Here is a 22,558-nt window from a genome sequence, read left to right as displayed (position 1 = left end):
GTCAGCTGTGAACATTGTAAAGGAGAGAGGAGGTCCCACTACTTATGTTTCCCAAAGAGTAGACAGCTCTATCATCAGTGCTTTACATCTTATTTTTCACAAAGCAATGTTGAATCTCATGAAGAAATATACAGAATCAAATGCTAAAAAATATTGTAAAACAGTGATTGGACTGTGTCACTTGAGAAACTGGAAAAATGATGGCTGTCATAGATGCTCAGGGTGTTATTTTTTCTAAAGATATGTCTGCAGATGATCTTCGGTTGCATTCCTGGGAGCTCACTTTCATCAAGGACATTATACTAAGGTACAGATTTCAGGAGCTTCTCAGATTTCTCTGTTTTGATGAAAAATCAACACAGGCTGAATACCTGCCAGCCACAAAATTTGCTCTTGAATCTGAAATTTGGGGAAATTTCAGGGAAAATGCCATGGGGAAAATATAATTATAGATGGGAAACTATTACCAAGCAAGACAGGTTCACTCAGTTCATGCCCAATAAACCCAACAAGTATGCTCTCAAACTCTCGGTTGCTGCTGCTGTAGCAACAGAATATACATGCAATGGTTTCTCATACCTCGGAAAAAGAGTACATTCATACAGAGAAGCAACCACTTAGAGAGTACATTGTTCTGCATCTCTTGGAGCCATTTTTAAATCACAGGAGAAATTTAATGACAGACAACTACTTCCCATCTCTTCAGTTTACTACAAAGCTCAAAGAAAAGAAAACTTCATTATTTGGTATAATGAACAAGCTCTTTGATGAAACTCCTGATGAGGTAAAGGAGCCAAATGCTGAAATACACAGCATAACCATCTTGCTCCAGGCTGACAACACAGACTGCATCATGACTGTAGGCCAAGGAAAGAAGAATATAAATGTCTTTATTCTTTGTTTATTGCATTCTGAAGTAACAAGAAGAAAAAAGAAACCTGAAACCATAGACTTCTACAATACAAAAAGTCTGGGTTGGACGTGGTTGATCAAATGACTCCTAAATGTGTGTGTAGGAGATGGCCAATGCATGTCCAGTACAGCTTCTTGGGCATGGTGACAGTGAATGCACGAGTTATGTAGAAAATAGTGTACAATAAAATGGAAATTCTGGAAGTCATGCTTCAGCTTTGAATGAACTGAAGAGAACAAAAGAGCACTAAGAAGAACAGACAAATGAAGAGGATATCAAATGGAAGTGGAAGAAGTGACAAATCAGCCTCTGTAAAGTAACAAATGTGTAAAGTGCCACAAAGCCAAGTGAAGAAAGAAATCACCTGTGCGAAGTGCATCTAACAGATTCCAATGACTTTAGTATAAAGTACAACAAGGCCATGAGTATAGCATGGACTATATATACCAAATGTGTCTAGAAGGTTCTACACATAGTTAAGGTATGGAAGTCAACAGCTTTTAAGAAATTTGTTGGCATGAGCAATGATAAATCAGTAAGGTAATTTGTTGTTGAAATAACTAAGTAATATATTGTTGTGTTAAATAATCATTGCATAACTTGCAAAAAGTTAGGGATTAATGTACACTAAATTAAAGTACTTGTTTAAAGCAAATTTGAAAATACTTTATGCTCTGGTTAGGAATGTCTAACAGTTTCTACGTCTCTCGCAGTTGACATACGTATTGTGTGCAGCCGTTCTTCTCGGGTCAGACAGTTGCATCAATCTTCACAAACTCTTCTTCTCCGAAGAGTATAGCTGGTTAAAGGAATTTCAAAATAGATTTCTTTTCTACTCTTGAAAAGATTCTGTACTCTCAGGATAATTTTTGTTCAACTCTGTTGTGTTTTCTTCTCCACAATAAAACCACTTCACAAGTTTCACCTAATCGTTCAACTCTCACAAGTCAACCCCATCTTGGACCATTAGATACTAACAGATACAATTACAATATGTTTGGTTCAATAACCACTATAAAACCAGTTCTTGCTTCTAACAAGTCCAATACCAGAAAATAAAATGTAAGTGTCTTTAGTTCAATACATAATTCATTTGTTCACAACACATACAGTTGTTACACCATCAAGGAATAAAGCATGCTTGCTCCTTGTACTGGACATACAGCTTCTATGGCGCAAGCAGCAAACATTTGTCCGCACTGATCGACCATCCCTATTGCAGTGTTCTCCTGATACACGTCCATCCTGCACACACACAGAAACCAGCGGTGAGGTAGACACATCTCCACTCTCTCACACTCATACTTAAAATACCGGGTGTTCAAGATGGTGGAAAGATGAGTGTGTCTAGAACTTACACTGGAATTCTCGAGGCACTACATATCTCTCCCCTTAGCTCGAACACGTGATATTTTATACATAATTATCATATACAGTAAGGACACACAGGATAGTGCTTCATCTTTCAACATTATATGTTTTCTTTCAATAACAGTGAATATGCCTGTTATCATTACTTATTCCTCTCTCTCTCTCTCTCTCTCTCTCTCTCTCTCTCTCTCTCTCTCTCTCTCAATCCCTGTTGGAGCTAGCTCTTTTCAATGCTCTGACAATTCGTGCAAAACCAAAATTTTGTTTTCTGCCTTTTTCCAATCATAAATTTCAGGTGTACATAACTCTACTGCTTTGTTCTTATTTCCCGTACTACTTTTCCTAACTATGTACTTATTCATTACTTATTGTAATCTGGAGGAACTCTGGGTAAAATAAAAGTGTTCCCTTCTTCTGACACTTGTAAATCTAAAACATAAAAATGCTAGTGCTTGGGAACAGTACCTATATCTTACATGGGTTGATCCTAGGTGTGGTGTCACTGCCAGACACCACACTTGCTAGGTGGTAGCTTTTAAATCGGCCTCGGTCCGCTAGTATATGACGGACCCGCGTTTCGCCACTGTTAGTAATTGCAGACCGAGCGCCGCCACACGGCAGGTCTAGAGAGATGTACTAGCACTCGCCCCAGTTGTACAGCCGACTTTGCTAGAGATGGAACTGACACATAGCGCTCTCATTTGCCGAGACGATGGTTAGCATAGCCTTCAGCTACGTCAATTGCTATGACCTAGCAAGGCGCCATTACCATTTTATATCGAGATTCAAATTATGTATCATCAAGAAAGATGTTCTACAATTGAGGATTAAAGTTAAGTATTCTACTAGTTACTCTTGTTTTGCTAGTCTTATTTCTCTGACCTGTTACAGACCTCACGCCAGTCAGCGTGTAATTAAACGCGTGCATTTCGGCCTACTCTAACAACACAGTGTTGGCTCTTCTGTCAACACTTCACTAGGAGTACCCTTTCTCCTTCCGTTTTGTTAGGTACGATCCCTTTCTTATTCCTATCCTCCTGCGGTACAGGTCAATCCCCTTCGTGGTGCCCCTGTCCTTGCGGTATAGGTCAGCCTTTGATAGGTCTGCCTATCCGCCCTTTTTCTCATCCAATCAATGTCGAGTGTGCCTCCCATATCCTTCTTGAGTAGGCCGCCTGGTTCATTGCCCTAGCATACATCATTATGTGTGTTGTTGTTGTTGTTGTTGTTGTTGTGGTCTTCAGTCCTGAGACTGGTTTGGTGCAGCTCTCCATGCTACCCTATCCTGTGCAAGCTTCTTCATCTCCCAGTACTTATTGCATCCTACATCCTTCTGAATCTGCTTAGTGTATTCATCTCTTGGTCTCCCTCTACAATTTGTACCCTCCACGCTGCCCTCCAATGCTAAATTTGTGATCCCTTGATGCCTCAGAACATGTCCTACCAACTGGTCCCTTCTTCTTGTGATGTTGTGCCACAAACTCCTCTTCTCCCCAATTCTGTTCAATACCTCCTCATTAGTTATATGATCTACCCATCTAATCTTCAGCATTCTTCTGTAGCACCACCTTTCGAAAGCTTCTATTCTCTTCTTGTCCAAACCATTTATTGTCCATGTTTCACTTCGATACATGTCTACACTCCATACAAATACTTTCAGAAACGACTACCTGACACTTAAATCTATACTCGATGTTAACAAATTTCTCTTCTTCAGAAACGTTTTCCTTGCCATTGCCAGTCTACATTTTATATCCTCTCTACTTCGACCATCATCAGTTATTTTGCTCCCCAAATAGCAAAACTCCTTTACTACTTTAAGTGTCACATTTCCTAATCTAATTTCCGCTGCATCACCCGACTTAATTCGACTACATTCCATTATCCTTGTTTTGCTTTTGTTGGTGCTCATTTTATATCCTCCTTTCAAGACACTGTCCATTCCGTTCAACTGCTCTTCCAAGTCCTTTGCTGTCTCTGGCAGAATTACAATGTCATCGGCGAACCTCAAAGTTTTTATTTATTGTCCATGGATTTTAATACCTACGCCGAATTTTTCTTTTGTTCCCTTTACTGCTTGTTCAATATACAGATTGAATAACATTGGGGAGAGGCTACAACCCTATCTCACTCCCTTCCCAACCACTGCTTCCCTTTCATATCCCTCGACTCTTATAACTGCCATCTGGTTTCTGTACAAATTGTAAATAGCCTTTCGCTCCCTGTGTTTTACCCCTACCACCTTTAGAATTTGAAAGAGAATATTCCAGTCAACATTGTCAAAAGCTTTCTCTAAGTCTACAAATGCTAGAAACATAGGTTTGCCTTTCCTTAATCTTTCTTCTAAGATAAGTCGTAAGGTCAGTATTGCCTCACGTGTTCCAGTGTTTCTACGGAATCGAAACTGATCTTCCCCGAGGTCGGCTTCTACCAGTTTTTCCATTCATCTGTAAAGAATTCGTGTTAGTATTTTGCAGCTGTGACTTATTAAACTGATAGTTCGGTAATTTTCACATCTTTCATCACCTGCTTTCTTTGGGATTGAAATTATTATATTCTTCTTGAAGTCTGAGGGTGTTTTGCCCATCTCATACATGTTGCTCACAGATTGTAGAGTTTTGTCAGGACTGGCTCTCCCAAGGCCGTCAGTAGTTCTAATGGAATGTTGTCTACTCGCGGGGCCTTTTTTCGTCTCAGGTCTTTCAGTGCTCTGTCAAACTCTTCATGCAGTATCGTATCTTTATGTATACTATTCTTAAATATTCTCTGGTAAAATTACAAATCTGCTTTACAATCAACACTTTCCAACCCTCCATCTAATACCCTAGAGTCCTCTTTCACTCCTCACTCTATATATAAACAGATATCATGCTTACACATAGTAGATGCTTTGTCTACCTTTATTTACCAACTCCCAGTAGATACTATGCCTTTTCTCAAAACACTAGCATGACTAACTCAACCTGTTTTATACTTATTGCCCCAGTTCTCCTGCTCCAGCTTCTCTAGGCATATGCGTTGATTGTCAGTCTCATACATATATGAGAGTGAAAAATAAAAAAAAATAATGATGCAGAACCGTCACATATCAACAATGTGATATGTGCATCTACTCAGATGTACATGTCTTTATTCCCCTACATCCCTTGGCTGTTCAGACATTGCTTCAGGTTTATAATCCATAATTTTCATGTTTGTGTGTAAGTTTCTCTTTGTGTTTATGTCAATGTGTGTTTGTGCAGCCTGATTCTTTGGCCTACTTATGTGAAATAAGTTGTAGGCTCTTTGTAACCATGGAAAAAGAGAAGGACTTCTGCGATAGAAGTATATGAATACGGAAAGAGGGAAAAATAGGTATTGAGATGAGAAGTAAGAAAGGAAAAAGTAGAAATGTTTGCTAAGATCGAAGAAGAGAAAGAAGATAGTCCCAAAGACAGGAAACCCTTCCCACCCTCGTTCCCCAGGATCCCTACTTCACCGGTACTTGAGTGAGAAACCGGAGGATGTATGATGTTAAACATCTCCTACAGAACAGACATTCCCACCTTCACCTTTGAAGTCCCTGAAGAAAAATCTTAGCAATTCCTATGGAACAGCAAATGGTGAAGAACCAGTCACACTTGTCTGCAAGGGTTGTCTGAAAGATGCGGTGTGTGTTGTGTTAGTCACGCTTGTATTTACACTACCCACCCCTTCCAAAACTAACATAAACCCTCCCTTATACATCACATCTCATAAAAGGTATAAAATGTTCTACAAAAAATAGAAAATTATACACTACGATAACATAGTTGTTTAGTCATTCAGTTTAACTATACTTTTATACACACATAAAATTCTCTATTCATTTTATATCATTTCAACATCACTTGATTTAAATAGTACCATCATGTTATACCTTTCACTCAAATAATATTTTATTCATTTCGTTTCATGTCTAGAGATCACTGTTCATTTGTGATTCTCTTAAATTGGTCTCAATCTTGTAATCATATCTGGATTCCTACATACTAAAATTATAGGATAGTTTAAGAATTCAAGAATAGATTACAGAATAGTTTAAGATTTGAAGGGGATTTGGTGCAGGAAAAATAGTACAGAAGAAACACTAAAAACAACTCGGGATCTGATGGTCGTCACTCTGCCTGTTAACACCGAACGTTAACGTCCCTGGGAGACAGATGTGACTTCACCTGGATCCCATGGATCTGACATTAACCTCACTTGAGCAAGTGCAAACCAGTACTTCTCATTAAATTTTGTGTGAAAGTCTCCCCACGACAAAACAGGCACCACTTTACTATGAAACAAAACATTAGGTAAAGTTATTCTGATTTCTGCTTTGTCATGAACAGGTTTGAATTCTTTGCACAAGTCATCCATAACCTTGGTAGCATCATTAAGTTCAGAAAAAGCAACTATCAAAATGTTTCCAGAGATTATACTCTCGGTAACTTCTCGATCTTTAATTAGTTCAAATGGTAACACCAAACTACTTACATTTATAATGTCAAAGTTGGCTATTTTTCCTTTGAAACTTCATCCTATATTATCTACTCGCAATCTAACAATGCATGTAGTAACACCTGGGATTTTCAATTGAATGAACGACATTACTTCCGTAGGTCGATCTGGGCTCTTTTTCAAAGTAATCATTTCCTGTCTTACAGAATTAAATTTAACATTACATACATTTTTACAAAATTTTAATTTTTCACTAAATTCAGATTCTACGTGATTATATTTATCTTCAATATCAAATTCTAATTTTTTAGTTAAATCTTGAAGTTGCTCATCCTGTCTCTGGTTAAATTCAGTAAATAGTTGATTAATTTGAGTATTCAAAGAACTAGTGAGTTCACTCTTTAAATCTAACTTCAGATTTTGTATCTTATTATTTGAAGAGTCAAATTCAGTCTTCAGATTTCCCATACCTTCACACAACTGGCTAAATTCCTTATTTGGTTCATCTACTTTTGCACTTAACAATCCTAAAGTCTTATTCTGAACGTCCAGTTTATTATTTACTTGAATATTCACTGTGTCTATTTCTCTACTTAAATTAGCACTTTGTGCATTTAGCTTTTCACTTAAAGTGACTGAATCAGCCTTCTGGTCATCCAACTTAACATTCAACTGAGTATTTTGAGCTACTAAATTTTTACTTAGAGTAGTAATTTGACCATCCAACACTGTTCTCACTGAGTCAGACTTTAGACTTAGTTCTTTGATAAAATTTGCTACTTCAGCCCAATCTGGCATTTCCTTATTCATTGTCATAGCCATGGCTGGTTCTGCTAGTTGACTGTTCTTGATGCATAACTTTATTGATTTTAGGCGTAGTAATCATCTAAAAGAAGATTCACCACTGAGAACAATAACTACACTAACAGTTTATCATTCAACAGTTCCTTCAACTTTACCAAGCAATTATTGTTTTTTGCTCACCGAGCGTAGAGTTCTAGCTGCGTCGGTGAGCAGATGTGTAATCAGCGCCGGTGGACAGCACTGGTGCTGGCGGCGTTGAATGTTGGTTTCAGCGTCGTAGTCAGCGAGCGGATGAAGAGTCAGCACCAGTGAGCAGCAGCTGGTGCAGTTGGTGTTGGTGGTTGGTTACTGTGTCAGCATCGGCGCGATGTACTTATGTGAAAACCACTTACTCTCCACACCCAATCTTCTTAGTCAAAAGGTTGAGGCCTTCTCTCTGTTTTTTTTTTTCTTTTTTGCTATTACTTTCTCACGTCTTTTACTATGTTGCACTCGCCTCTTTCTCCCAGTGGTTTATTTGACTCAATACAATTACTGGAAACAGTTCACACATCTTGTTAGGACTGGTTACTATGGCAACTCATAATATCTTCTTCCCATTTCGGTCGTGAAATTCCCATTTTCTTCAGGTCCTGTCACTTAGATCACTATGTTCTAATGGCTTCTGACAACATGAGACAGTGTGGTGTTGGGGTGCAAGACTCACATGTCTATCGCAGTTGACTTACATATTGTGTGCAGCTGTTCTTCTTCTCGGGTCAGATGGCTGTGTCGATCTTCACAAACTCTTCTTCTCCGAAGACTATAGCTGGTTAAAGGAATTTCAAAATATACTTCTTTTCTACTCTTGCAATGATTCTATACTCTCAGGATACTTTTTGTTTAACTCTGTTGTATTTTCATCTCCAAGGTACAAGTTTCACATAATCGTTCAACTCTCGCAAGTCAACCCCAACTTGCACCATTAGATACTAACAGAAACAATTACAATACGTTTGGTTTTTAACCACTATAAAGCTTGCTTCTAGCAATTCCAACACCAGAAAATCAAATGTAAGTATCTTTAGTTCAATAAATAATTCATTTGTTCACAACAAATACAGTCATTACACCATCAAGGAATAAAGCGTGCTTTCTCCTTGTATTGAGCATACAGCTTCTATGGCGTGAGCGGCAAACACTTGTCTGTGCTGATCGACTGTCCCTATTGCAATATTCTCCTGATACATGTCCATCCTGCACACACAGAAACCGGTGGCGAGGTAGACACATCTCCACTCTCTCACCCTTGTACTTAAAATATCGGGTGTTCGTGACAGTGGAAAGCCGAGTGTCTCGTGAACTTATTCTGAAATTCTCGAGGCACTACAAATGTCAGAAACTCTGCAGTTCTAGTGTTAATATAAACTTCAGCATCACAGTGATTTCTTTGTTTTCTGTCACTCTTATCACCCTGGAGAAAATACAATTGACAGTCAGTTGCTCCTGACAAAGATGATGGAGGAATCATCAAAAGCTCAAGGTTTGACCTTGAATTGACTTGGCAAAAATTCCAAGGCTATTCTGTAAAGCAGTGCTGTTGTAAAAGACTTTGTTCTCACACTCTGTTTAATTGATTTTCTGTTAGCTAGTGTTCCAACACACATATCACACCTACACCACTAATGCTTCAGAAATGTGAAAAATCTAACAGTTTATATCTTATACAACAGATATTGACTTCCAGTGACGTAAATATCCTCCACCCCCCTTTTCATGTGGTCATATATCTATATGTGACATTTCAGACTTACACACATAGTAATTGTCAAAGTTGGCCATTATTTCTGGTCTTGTGAGAAATCACTACTGTTTCATCATGCTGCATGTTCAACTTTAAAGACACACAACTTTTTTCTTTCAAAGGAGTAACTCGCTTAATATCATGTTTGATATCAGACAAGCTATTGTATCTGTTAGAGCCAACAAACATTTATTGAACACAAAATTATGTTTCTGTTACAACAGATGAAGTTGACCACTAATCCAAACCAAACAGTAACAGTCCCTGATTGAAATTAACAAGAATCCAAAAATGACTGCTTCTTTGTGCTTGCATATTGTAATTATAATAATAATTGCAATTATAATAATAATCACTGTTTCATTAAGTCTTCGAATAGTAGGCTTATACTGTTATACCAGCTCATGGAGTTCAGATAACAGGACCATCAACCTAGTCATGTACTATGCAAACACAAGTCCAAAATCATCTAGGTAAATACCACTGTTGGTTGTAATACACTTCATAGAGGCAGAGTTGGATAATAGCAGCTAGCGAAGAAAAAAAATAGAGAGCATGCCAGCTGCCAAGTTGCCTTATGTTGCCCTGCTGGTCATGTGGACTTTCACATGACCCGCCTGCAACATCAGCAGCATACCTACTGGATGTGCTCTCACCAGATAAGGATGGTGTTCTGCACATCACTATGTTCATATCTGCCATTCGCACATCCAGCGGAGTTACTAAACAAACTATTTATGAAATCTTATGACTAACAAATGCCTGTCCCAGTCTGTTGATACGGAAACTATGAGCTATGTGAAACTGTTCTCCTAGTGTGATTATATCAATGTACATTGCATTTTTAAATTAGCTTATATATTTTGCACATCTTTATTCATCTTTTCTACTTCCTTATTTACACTGAACCAGTTATACTGTCTAGTTCTTTTGTATCTATCTCTACTATGACAATAGCCCCTGTTAGAAAGGTAGAAAAATCTTCATTCCTTACTTCTGAAATTTATTTGCAACTGACTGCTGTTACTTGTGACTGACTGCAGTTGCACCACTAAAATTTGCATCTTGGTTTTGTATTGTGATAAGCTCATATACACATATACTTCTTAATTCAGTGACTAATCCCTGCCTCAGGCTGCCAGCATAAATGTCAACTATACATGTACTTGGTGTGGGAATATCACAGTTATAAAACCTATAATAACCACTGGTGCCTGTTTTGTCTTGTTTAATATTTTCTGCTTCATTCTTTTTGTGAATGTAAGATGATAATACCTTTGAAGCATTTCTTGAAATTGATAAATCAGCAAAGCTCAAATTCACATTATGCCTACTGTTTCTCTGCATCAAAAAACTTCCCTGTGTGTTCTTACTGGTCTCATCCTCAATGTAGCCATGCTGTCCCATTCTGTTCACTACTTTTCTACAGTCCATATTAGAAAGAGCCTGAAATCAATTACCCTTCACTTCACTGTCATGTATCACCCAGTCTAGCAGTTTTCACTTCACACTGAGGTGACAGAAGTCATGGGATAACAATATGCACATATACAGATGGCAGTATTATCGCATATGCATGGTATAAAAGGGCAGTGCATTGACAGAAATTTCATTTATAGTCAGGTGATTCGTGTGAAAAGATTTCCAATATGATTATGGCCACACAATGGGCATTAACAAACTTTGAAAGTGGTATGGTGGTTTGAGCTAGACGCATGGGACATTCCAATTCAGAAATCATCTGGGAATTCAATATTTATAGATCCACGGTGTCTAGAGTGTGCTAAAGATACAAAATTTCAGTCATTACCTCTCACCACGGACAAAACAGTGGCCAACAGCCTTCACTTATCAATGTATAACAGTGGTATTTGTGCCAGTGCTAACAGACAAGCAACACTGTGAAATGATCACTGTGTCAGTGGTCTATGGCAGCATATGACTGATGTCAGTGCCTTTGCTAATATCATGACATTGCCTGCAGTGCCTCTCCTGGGCTGGTAAATGTATCAATTGGACCCTAGACAACTGTAAAACTGTGACCTTGTCAGGTGAGTTGCAATTTCAGTTGGTAAGGGCTAATGGTAGGGTTTGAGTATGGTGCAGATCCCAGGTTGTTAAAAAAGCACTGTGCAAGGTTGTGGTGGCTCCATAGTGGTGTGAGCTGTGTTTACATGGATTGGACTGGGTCTTCTGATCCAGCTGAACTTATCATTAACTAGAAACGTATATGTTGTGCTATATGGAGACCGTTTGCAGCCAATCATGGATTTCATGTTCCCAAATTTTTGTGGGTGACAATGTGCCATGTCAGCTGGCCACAATTGCTTGTGATTGGTTTGAATAACGTTCTGGACAATGTGAGTGAACGATATGGTCGCCCAGATCGCCCTACATGAATCCCACCAAACATTTATTGGATATAATCAAGAGATTAGTTTGTGCACAAGATCCTGTGCCGGCAACACTTCCACCATTATGGATGGCTATAGAGCCAGCATGGCTCAGTATTTATGCAGGTGACTTCTAATCACTTAACCAGGATTATTAGACTAGCTTAAGTAAAAATGTCTGTTAGATTTCAGTTTTGACAGCACTTGGTCGCAACAGTCATTATTAGGTATTGTGTGTATGATAAATTTATTAAAAGTGCATAACTATGTTTCATTCTGACATAGTATTAGTTCTGTTAATATTTGCAGTTCCAATTTACTATAATGTATTCACCTATTTTGACAATCTCCTGACACAAATAATCTTTGTAGTGAGTATTATATTCAGATGTTTTTTGTTTTTTATGTTATACTTTCTGACTTGTTCCACACCCACAAGAATCATCTCATTTTTGGGTCTATGGAATGAAACTGAATCTAATCTAATCTAATCTGTTGAGTCCATGCCACATCAATTTGCTGCACTATGCTGGTCAATAGGACGACTGACACAATTTTAGAAGGTGTTTCATAATTTCTGTCACCTCAATGTGTATCTTCCATTTTGTATGATATTTTTACCCATTTTATGAGATGTTTGAATTAGCATATGGAAAATTTGCCAAGCTTTGCTCCAGTAATGGCTCATTTTTTTCCTTGCTTTTCAATTTTTAAAGTGTTAATAAAATATGCACCCCATAAAGTCCTTTGGCTTCATAATTTCATCATTACACTTTCTATGCTCCAACTTTTTCATTACATAATTAATGATTTTTTTAAAGATATTTCTTGAACTTCCACTCTGGTTCCCATCTTGAAGGACATTGTTCAAAACACTAGTTACAAGTTCAGTCTTGTTTAAGTGCCTATCTACTGTTCAATGCCTAAAGTATTGGGTGAGTCATGAGTCCTTACTGATGTTGTTTTCGTTATTTGTATTCTGTTGAGCACTTTCCAGTACCGTGTTAAAGTATTTTAAATTATGCTACATGATTTATCGGTATTCCACCACTAGAGTGCCATTAGCAGTCAGTCAATGATCTGAGTTGGGTGTTTGATAGAATAAAAGACACGGTTTTTGGATGAAAACTTGAGAGCATTTCAAACTGGGTTCCATAAAGCTTGTTATACTGAGAAAACTAATAAGATATCTGTAATGAAATTTTGTAACAGCTGAATAAAGTAATTATATTACCTTTGTTATCAGGTCTTTGACCATGTTTATTGTAATAAGAGAAACACAGTATGTTCTACAGAGCTGACACATCACCCCTTTCTTTCTTTTAAATAGGCAATTTCTTATCTCAGTGACTAAAAAAGGAGGGTCACAGCAAGTCATTCCCTAACATGTGTTGCAACGTTGTACAAACACAACATCAGAAGTCCCATCAACCAAATTGTATTCCACTTCCATATGAAGGTATACAACAAGACACTGAATGAAGTATGAAATGGTATACCATCTCTTAACCATAGAATACATTTAGACACAGTCTAATAGGAGAGCATACAATCATCATATAAACATTAGTCTGGCCGAGGGGCCAGAGCACTGGCTTATATAAGACTATTTTGCACGAGGTGCATTGGCTGCTGCATCATCTGTGCCATTGAAAAGTAGTCTCTTTAAACCATTCATGGAGACACATGCTGTTTGATTATGTGTGCCCAATGTACATGGTTACAACACTTCTTGCCCCATAGGGAAAAGTGTTCATTGTGAATGTGTCTTTGTGTTCATTGGAAGGTGACAACTGCTGGATCCCATTTTGTGCTGTAACAGGAAAATCTGGTGTGAAAAGACATGGGTGCAGACAGGCGTGGTGCCCACTGCGCTGCGAGAGGCTGTAAGGGAGCATTGGTGATAAAGGTGCTGTGTTACCATCCACATTCAGGCAGGCAGTTGACAATAGATTGAGCAGAGAAGACGGCTCTGATGGTGGCAGTGGTGACAGGGGCTGTTGAGATGGAGGCAGACCGCACTGACTACTCTGCCTTGTGGCAGCTGGTGGCTGGCACAGATGGTGAGGCGGCTGCAGGATGGGAGGGCTCTCTGGCCCGTAGTCAGTCATGTGTGGGCAGAGCTGGTTGTAGTGTCATGACACCAAGTCATCAGAAGTACATATGACCCATAGGTACATATTATCCAGAGGCAGAAGCCTTGGCAATGATGGATGAGTTCTGGTATCCATTGAGGGCGCTCGCCAAACCATCAGGCTCAGACAGTGGAGTCCAGATGGAATCAATGTGAGGCAGGTGCTGGTGGTTGGCTGACCTCAACCGGAGCAGATGGAGTAGCATATGGGGCTGGTGACCATGATCAGCTCCACTGATGCAGTGAACCTATAGGAGCTCAAAGAACCAATCAAGGGCTTCCTCAGGAGAAGATTGAGTGATATATTGTTTCATCTGGATTTTGCATATATGGTCTGGCTTCTCCACCTCTCCATTGGACTTGGGTGAACGGGAGGGGACATAACATGCTGGATGTGATGCTTTGTACAAAAATCTTCAAAATCTTGAGACACAAACTGTGGGCCATTGTCTGTTATGATCCTATATGGTAGTCGTACTAAGGAAAAAATCTTTGAGAGAGGTATGACTGTCACTGAGGTGGACATAGATGGGCAATGAATCACATATGGGAATTTTGAGAAAGCATCAATTACTGCAAGCCAAAAGGAGTTAAGGAATGCTACCAGGGGTGCTGGGGGTGCAGATGGGATCACATCTGTGGGCACAGACTCTTCAGTAGGTAACAGTAAAGTGCCATCAAGGACTGAGAGGCAATGACAGAAAGCTTAATGTTTATGCAAGTGATCAGATGATTGACCCATTGGTTTGTCCAGCCAGCCATGGTGGACAAATTGCACAATCAGACGTTAAACAGAATCAACCATAAAGCCGCCAAAATCTGAGAACTGGTAGTAAGGAAACCATCCATGGTGTTTTGTGTTACTATTTCAAAACAGAAACACAGCAATTTATCCTGATAAGTGCTAGATCAGGGACAGTCGGCTATCTAGAAACAGCATCCACATAATGTGTTGTGCAGTGGGTCAGAAATGAATCTCATAGTCATAGTGTGACAAAAACAGAGCCCAGCATTCCAGGCAACGGGCTGCATTGTCAGGTAAAATGATGGTGGATGGAAAAGAGCCAGAGGTTTATGATCAGTAATCAAATGAAATTTAGAAAACTATAGGAAAACATAAATAATTTTGAAAGTGTACACAGTAGCAAGGCCTTCTTTTTTGTCTGTGAGTAGTGCTGTTGTCCCTGATTCAGAGTTTTGGAAGCGTACACAATAGGGAGTTTGGAACCATTCTCATGTTTGTGTGTGAGAATGGCCCAAAGGCCATACTGGGAGGCATCTGTGGTCAAAATGAAATGTTGGCCCCATTGGAAAGTAACCAAGCAAGGTGCCAAGTATATTTTTGAGTGCAATAGTGTAAAAGCACATGATACTGGGAGGTATCTGTGGGCCAAAACAAGGTGGTGACCAGGATAGAAAGTAATTAAGCAAGATGCCAGGTGTAATTTTGAGTTTAACTGGGTAAAAGCAAGGCTGCAGTGAAAAGAAACACCTTTATGTAAGAGAGCATGAAGTGGCTTCGCCAGTGTATCTGCACAAGGAAGGAATTCAAGATTGTATGCAATCTTCCCAAGAATGGCTTTCTGCTTTTTGACATTGGTAGGATGGAGCAAAGCTGTAATGGCATTGACACGCTGGTGAAATGCTTGATGCCAACAAGCAAGACTTCAAAACCAAGACAGATGACAGTTGGCTGAAAAAACTGTGATTTGTCCAAGTTACAGTTCAGATGGGTGGCTTGTCACACCATGAACAGAGCATGAAGATTCTGTAAATGTTCATGTCTTGAGGAACCTGAGACCACAATATCATCCATGTAGTTAATGCACCCTGGTACGAAGGCCGTGAGTTGGTCCAAAAATTGTTGGAATATGGCAGGGGCACTATCCGTGCCAAATGACAGGCACTGGGATTAATATAACCCAAAGGGAGATATATTCTTTATGAGGACAAGTTTGGAATCATCATCCAGAGGCAGTTGCAAGTAGGCTTCTGACAAGTCTATTTTGGAAAATATTGGCCCCCAGAGAGCCATACTACTAGTTTATCCTGACGGGTTAAGGGATGGGTATCAATAACAGAATTTGAATTTATAGACTTTTTAAAATCTCCACAGATCCAAAGGTTGCCATTAGGTTTTGTGACAGTTACCAATGGGGCAGACCATTCACTAGTTGTCTGGTTTAAGTTTGTGCGTAGTGATGAAATTATACATAAACAAAGATCAATAGATTAGGCAGAGTGATGCTATTAAATTAACACTCAGTGAACTGGTATATGTATTTTCTCTTCTCTAATTATGCAACCTTGTTTTCCCAGAGGATTATTATCATTAAATAGTGGCTGAATACTAACTAGCTACAAAGAATGCTTGGTTTTGATAACTCGGTAGTGAATGATCCTGAGTGCATTGTCTGCACATTTTAGCAAAGTTTGCACATAGTTAATGTCACTTTTGGTTTATCAATATTGTGTTCACATCCTTATTTTTGTGTTGGTCATGAGTGTTTGAAATCTAGTTATTTAATCAACTTATTTTTTATAGTGCCGTAACAAAAACTTTTCTATCTCAATTTTATCATATGAAATCAGATATTAAGCAATTTCTTTTGGTAGTAAATGTGTGCAAAGCAGTTAAAGTAGTGAAATCTCAAACTATTGCAAATTGATTAATCTGATTAATTTAATGATGAAGCAGAAGTTTTTATTTTTTCCTAGTTGGAATAAATTGTGTCACTCCTTTAATTATAACCAACCAACAACTTATTACTCATATGCACATTTTCACATGTCTTGGTAAGAGATTAAAAAGTCAAAATCTTTTTTGCTTATAGCCCTCTTCATACAGAATTTAGGTTGTCTAATATTGAATTTGTTGATTATTTTCTCCAGTTCAAGTACTGAAATATTTATCTAAACCATTGCATCAGCTGGTAACAAATCATTGACGTAAACAACTTAATGTCTTTCTAGTCCATTAATACAGGGTAATTGATACTTCAATAAGAAATAAATTTTTTAGAACTAATTAAAATATATTAAAATATCTATATTGTATTTTAACAGAAAATAATCAGGAAGAAGCAATTACTTCTCTGTGTGTGTGGGGATGAGGGCGGTGTAGAAGACACCCTTTAGTAGCAAGTATGGAGATGACTGCTTCAGCTGCACTAATGAATTTAAGAAATTTTGACTATGAAAAAAATTGATATAAATGCTTCAGAAGCCTCTGTCCAGTTGTTATTTGCTTTTTTGATCTTTTGCCTTATGGTGAATTTTGTTCGCCCCGGTAGCTGAGTGGTCAGCGTGACAGACTGTCAATCCTAAGGGCCCGGGTTCAATTCCCGGCTGGGTCGGAAATTTTCTCCGCTCAGGGACTGGGTGTTGTGTTGTCCTAATCATTATCATTTCATCCCCATCGACGTGCAGGTCGCCGAAGTGGCGTCAAATCGGAAGGCCTGCACCAGGCGAACGGTCTACCCGACGGGAGGCCCTAGCCACATGACATTTCCATTTCCATGGTGAATTTTGCCTTATGGTGAATTAAGTGAGAGATTGATACAATTAGTGAACATCCTCCTTATGTTGTATATATGCAGACTGAAGTGATGAATAAAAATTTGTACCAAGGCTGGGATTCAAACTTAGGTCTTCTGCTCACTAGGTGGATGTTCTAACCACTACTCTACCCTGGCACATAGGCTTTGCAAAACTGCACAGAGTGCCCTATCTTTCCTCCCTCCTCATACACCAGCATTGAGTGAAATGGGGGCTCCTGCTTGACACCCAGGCATAAGTGCTTTTAATCAGATGAAGCTGTTTGGTTCCAGAGACCTTTTATAAGTATCAAACATCGATGATGTATATATGCAGACTGAAGTGACAAATTCCAATACAGTTGAAGAGTCTCTGCACTGCTGTTTGGGTTTAGAGGGAATACTAAGTGGGCTGAGCTGTCAGTGGGAATTTGGATTGCGGAGGGAGGCAGTTGTGCAAAGGCATTGTGGCATGGCGCCATAGTGAATAGCACATCTGCCTAAAGAGCAGAACGCCCAGGTTTGAATCCTGGCCTTGGTACAAGTCTCAATTCATCACTTCAGTCTGCATAGATACATCATAGATGTTTGAGACCTGAAAAAGGTTTCATTTAATTATCATCCTTAATTAATCAGTTTGCTTCTGTAGTTTTCATCACATCAGGTTACTTCAATCTATCAGTAAGCTCATGTTCACTTTTGTTTTCACAGGACATGGATATTTATCTTTTCGATGATATTTTGGCAGCAGTTGATGTGCCAGTAGCAGCACACATTTTCCAGCATTGTGTTCTCGGACTTCTTCAAGGGAAGACACGTATTCTGTGCACACACCATGTGCATTACCTGACCAGTGCTGATGCAGTTGTTGTATTGGCACTAGGAGGACGTGTTAGCTCCTTTGGTCAGTATGATTTCAGTTTCTGTTGTTGTTTCTTGGTATTTGTCTTCATATTTCTTCACTTTGGCACAGTCCAGTGTGTGCCAATATAGAAAAGCCCTACATAAATCGAGTTAATTTTTAAATACAGTTTTTACAACACTATTCCTTTTGTTGGAGAGGGTATCTATAAATCTGTCTAATTTCTTGATTTTAGAGTTTGTTGAGATTTCTGAAATTATTCCACTAAGGTGCTAGGAATGTTTCTTTAAATATGAGAAAAATAAAACTTATAATTTCTTCCACAGGAAAAGCACTTAAAGTTTAGGCCACGAGAGGAGAAGAAATTACAAGTCATAGTAATAGAAACTGGAGTATGGGTGTGAATGTAAGTTGTAACACAAGTTAGTGGATCATATCAGTGGAGAAGGGGCTAGTAAGGATGTAAGTGTAGACCGTTTTATTGAACCAAATTGTTAAAAGAGTGTAATGAAGTGATAAGTCAGAGTAAGAATCTGGAGTTGGAAGTGGTTTAGATGTAATGAGAAACTGAATGCAAATGAATAAAGAAACACACAAGTAAGAGAAAAGGAAAAAGAATACTATGTGTTGTTGTGCATCCATCTTGCTACATTACAATGAATACTTCACTGGTTGTATTCAAAACAATGCTTTATAAAATCATTCATGGAAATAGTGATATGAAACACTACTGTGGTACATATCTATGAGTAAAGTGGCATGGCACCAATAGGAATACCACAAATAACAACAGCACAGAGATGAGCAAACAAATGCTTGATATGAAAGCTGAATATGGTCCATAAACTACGTAAGGTGGGGTACAGAGGACATTCATCAATAAACATTCATCTGAATTGTGCTGTCATCATTACAATCAGTTTGTCTCTCATTCCAGCTTGGTACAGTTGTATATTAACCTTATACAGTTTCTCCTGTTCCATCAATATGTTTAAGTATGTATTTCTCCCAGATGTTGAGAGATTGTACTTGAGTCCTTTTTACAGTATATCTGTATACAATTGCCCTCTCTTGGGACCTGTTAACAGCCATTATTATCATATTTTCATACTGTGGCAGTCTTTTAGGGTCTCTTATATCTCTTCAGTTTTTACTGGTGCTGTATATAATATTTGCTTTTGAGCACTGTGTAGTGCAACAAACTGTTCTGCAGACAAAAGTCACAATGTCTGTTGTCTTGCCGTTGTAGACAATAATATACCTTCACAAATCACCTTACAATCTTGCTTTGTGATTACATCATACACATGACACTATCACTGTTGCATCTTCATTAGGTCAGTGAATATTATGGTGAGAGAAGTACAGCAAAGCATTAACTCTCTCTCTCTCTCTCTCTCTCTCTCTCTCTCTCTCTCTCTCTCCAGGTTTGGTGAATATAATATTAATTGAAGACTGGTAACCAATTACTATGAATAAGTGCTTCACCACTAGCTATTATGTACGTGTATAAATATATAATTCCAGAAAGAGAAACCAGGTGAATAAAGTCCTGAAGGCAGTAACATAGCTACACTCTTAATTTGAAAGCAGTGAGGAAAATTTTGCATTTCGTTATCGAAAATAAGATTGTATGTAATAGTTCTGCATTTTTACAGATTTCTGTTAATACACTTCAGAATATGCAATAAAATAAAATGTAACTGCAGTAAACAAATATAGTTATTGCATGGCATGATAATTGAATCAAATAAAAATAACTTCAGATCTCTACATGTGTACTAGTTACATACGAATCATAACTTGATACTTTTTATGACATGGAACTTGAATGATGTACTGTTACAGTCGACAGTTGGTTTCTTCACCGTCTTCCATGTGATGATACTAGGAATCATACACTACAATATCAGCTTTAATGGTTTCAGTTTTGTCTCAGAACCTTCATTTTAAAGTAGCTCTAAAACAGTTTCAAGTTGATTTAGTTATTCTTTAAGCTGATAAAAAAACTTAACCAGGAGGGCCTTCTAATTTGAGTAGTAGCTCCATTAGGCCTGAACCATATTTTCTGTCATGCTCCATTAGGCCTGAACCATATTTTCTGTCATGCATGGGTCAGGACATTGAGAATACAGCAGAAAAGAGTGCAAGCAGTGGAAATAATTTGCACCTGGTATCCATGTACCTAGTGGCAGTGCTCGTAGTTGATGGTCACTTAAAATATTTAAAGTGAGATCTTTTGGAAATCTATGTTGAAAGATCACGTTAACACTAAAATGGATGGCCTTTGTATATACCTGGAACCACAGTAGCTGTCAAATTGGTCACAGTGACAGGGATAGCCTTTTCTGTTCGAATCCATTAAAAAATCAGCTTAGTTTAGGAAGAGAACTTCAAACTGAAGTCATGCATTATTTTTGGTTGTAGTATCAGTTTTATTTGTATAACAATAATGGGAATTTCTGAATGGAAAAATATGTAAAAAAAGGGGGGGGGGGGAGCCACTTACCTACAGAGGAGTGGTGTGCGGCGCACAGAAACACGTAATAAAAAAAGTAGGTAATGCTAGCTCTTGAGCTCTTGAGCTCTTGCTCTTTTACTAGGAGTACACACAACCACACAGACACCCATACATACAGGCTTGCAGTAGCAGCAAGACTGATTATTGAATATCAGTTACTGAAAGCAGTTGCCTGGGTAAATGAAGCTGAGGTAGGGGGTAGAGAAGGATGCACGATACATGTAGGGGGTAACAGGGTACTGAATGGCAGGTCTTCCTCCAGATGGCTCAGCAGCAGCACAACTAAGTGAAATGGGTTTAGAGGGTAGAGCATACAAGGGATAGAGAGAGGGAGAGGAGAGTGAGGAAGGTGGTGATGAAAAGTGTTATAACCTTTAATCACCAATAATTGCGTGGATATTCAAACACACTCACTTAGGAACAATAGCTCGTTACATGATAACAACTCAATATCTCTTATTCGACTGCCATGCCGTGCCGTGACGTGTGGCCGGTGCCGTTCGTAGCTAGGTGGCGCTCCCGTGCTCAGCCGAGTTGCGGAGCACCTCTATCGCCATTTGCGCGTACTGTCGTGGCGTACTGATAAATGTCGTGGCACTTTCACAACAAAGAGGAAGACAGGGAGGGAGGGAAGTGTCCCTCTCTCTATCCCTTATACGTTCTACCCTCTAACATACTTACACTTTGTTTTGCCACTGCCGAGTCATTTGGTGAAAGCCCTGCCATTCTCTACCCTACTACCCTGTCCTTGTTTCATGCATCCTTCCCTACCACCCACCCAGAATCTCTCCTGTGAAACCATCTTCCTGCTCACCCAAACAACAGATCGCACACCCACCTCCTACATGTTTCCTGAAGTCTGCAAACCTAACAATCGTGGGTGCCCCATTGTGGCTGGTTTTAGTGAGAATCTTGTCCCTTGTTGACCAACATCTGCAAATAATTGTCCAAAATCTAGCTTCCCACATTAAAGATACGAACCACTTCCTGCACTTGATCTCCACCATTCACACACCCTTACCTCCCGGGTCCCTAATCATCACTGTTGTTGCAACCTCTTTATACACCAACATCCCTCACGCCCATGGCCTTGCCGTGATTGAACCCCTCTCCCACACCTTGCAGATTACAAACCCACCACTTCATTCCTTGTTCACCTAATCAACTACATCCTAACACAGAACTCCTTCACCTTTGAAGGGAAGGTATATAAACAAATTCGTGGCACAGCCATGGGCATCCACATAGCACCTTCCTATGCCAGTCTCTTCATGGGCCAACCAGAGGAAACATTCCTAGCTTCCCAAACTGCCAAACCCATGACTTGCTTCAGGTTTATTGGTGACCTTTATGATCTGGACTCAAGGCCAGGACACCTTATCCTCATTCCTCCACAATCTCAATGCCTTCTCCCCCATCCACTTCACCTGGTCCTCCTCCACCCATTGTGCCACGTTCCTAGATGTTGATCTCCTCCTCTCAGATAGCTCCATCCACACCTTGGTCCACATCAAGTCCACCAATCACCAACAGTTCATGCACTTTGACAGCTGCCACTGCTCCCACAACAAAAAATCCCTTCCATACAGCCTGGCCACTCATGGCAGATGCATCTACAGTTATGAGAGCTCCCTCGCCTAGTATGCTGAAGGCCTCACAAAGGGCTTCGTAGGCAAGCAATACCTTCCAGACCTAATACACAAACAGTTCTCCCGTACCTTATCCTCATACACACATCTGGTTCTTACATCCATCCCAAGAACCAACCACAAAGAAG

The 22,558-nt window shown here is 39.2% G+C and overlaps 1 protein-coding gene across 4 annotated transcripts in view; it reads left to right on the top strand.

The window, feature by feature from the left end:
• The window catches only part of LOC126171916 (ATP-binding cassette sub-family C member 10), a 395,604-nt gene that overhangs the window by 198,338 nt on the left and 174,708 nt on the right, over positions 1 to 22,558 (top strand). For all 4 annotated transcript variants that reach the window (XM_049920838.1, XM_049920835.1, XM_049920836.1 and 1 more), the window contains one exon: positions 18,110 to 18,302. In XM_049920838.1, the coding sequence (XP_049776795.1) occupies positions 18,110 to 18,302 (193 nt within the window). The remainder of the gene's footprint in view (positions 1 to 18,109; positions 18,303 to 22,558) is intronic.

This window comes from Schistocerca cancellata, chromosome 1, assembly GCF_023864275.1.
Source record: "Schistocerca cancellata isolate TAMUIC-IGC-003103 chromosome 1, iqSchCanc2.1, whole genome shotgun sequence".
NCBI classification, from domain to species: domain Eukaryota; kingdom Metazoa; phylum Arthropoda; class Insecta; order Orthoptera; family Acrididae; genus Schistocerca; species Schistocerca cancellata.
This window is presented reverse-complemented; position numbering and strand designations above follow the sequence as displayed.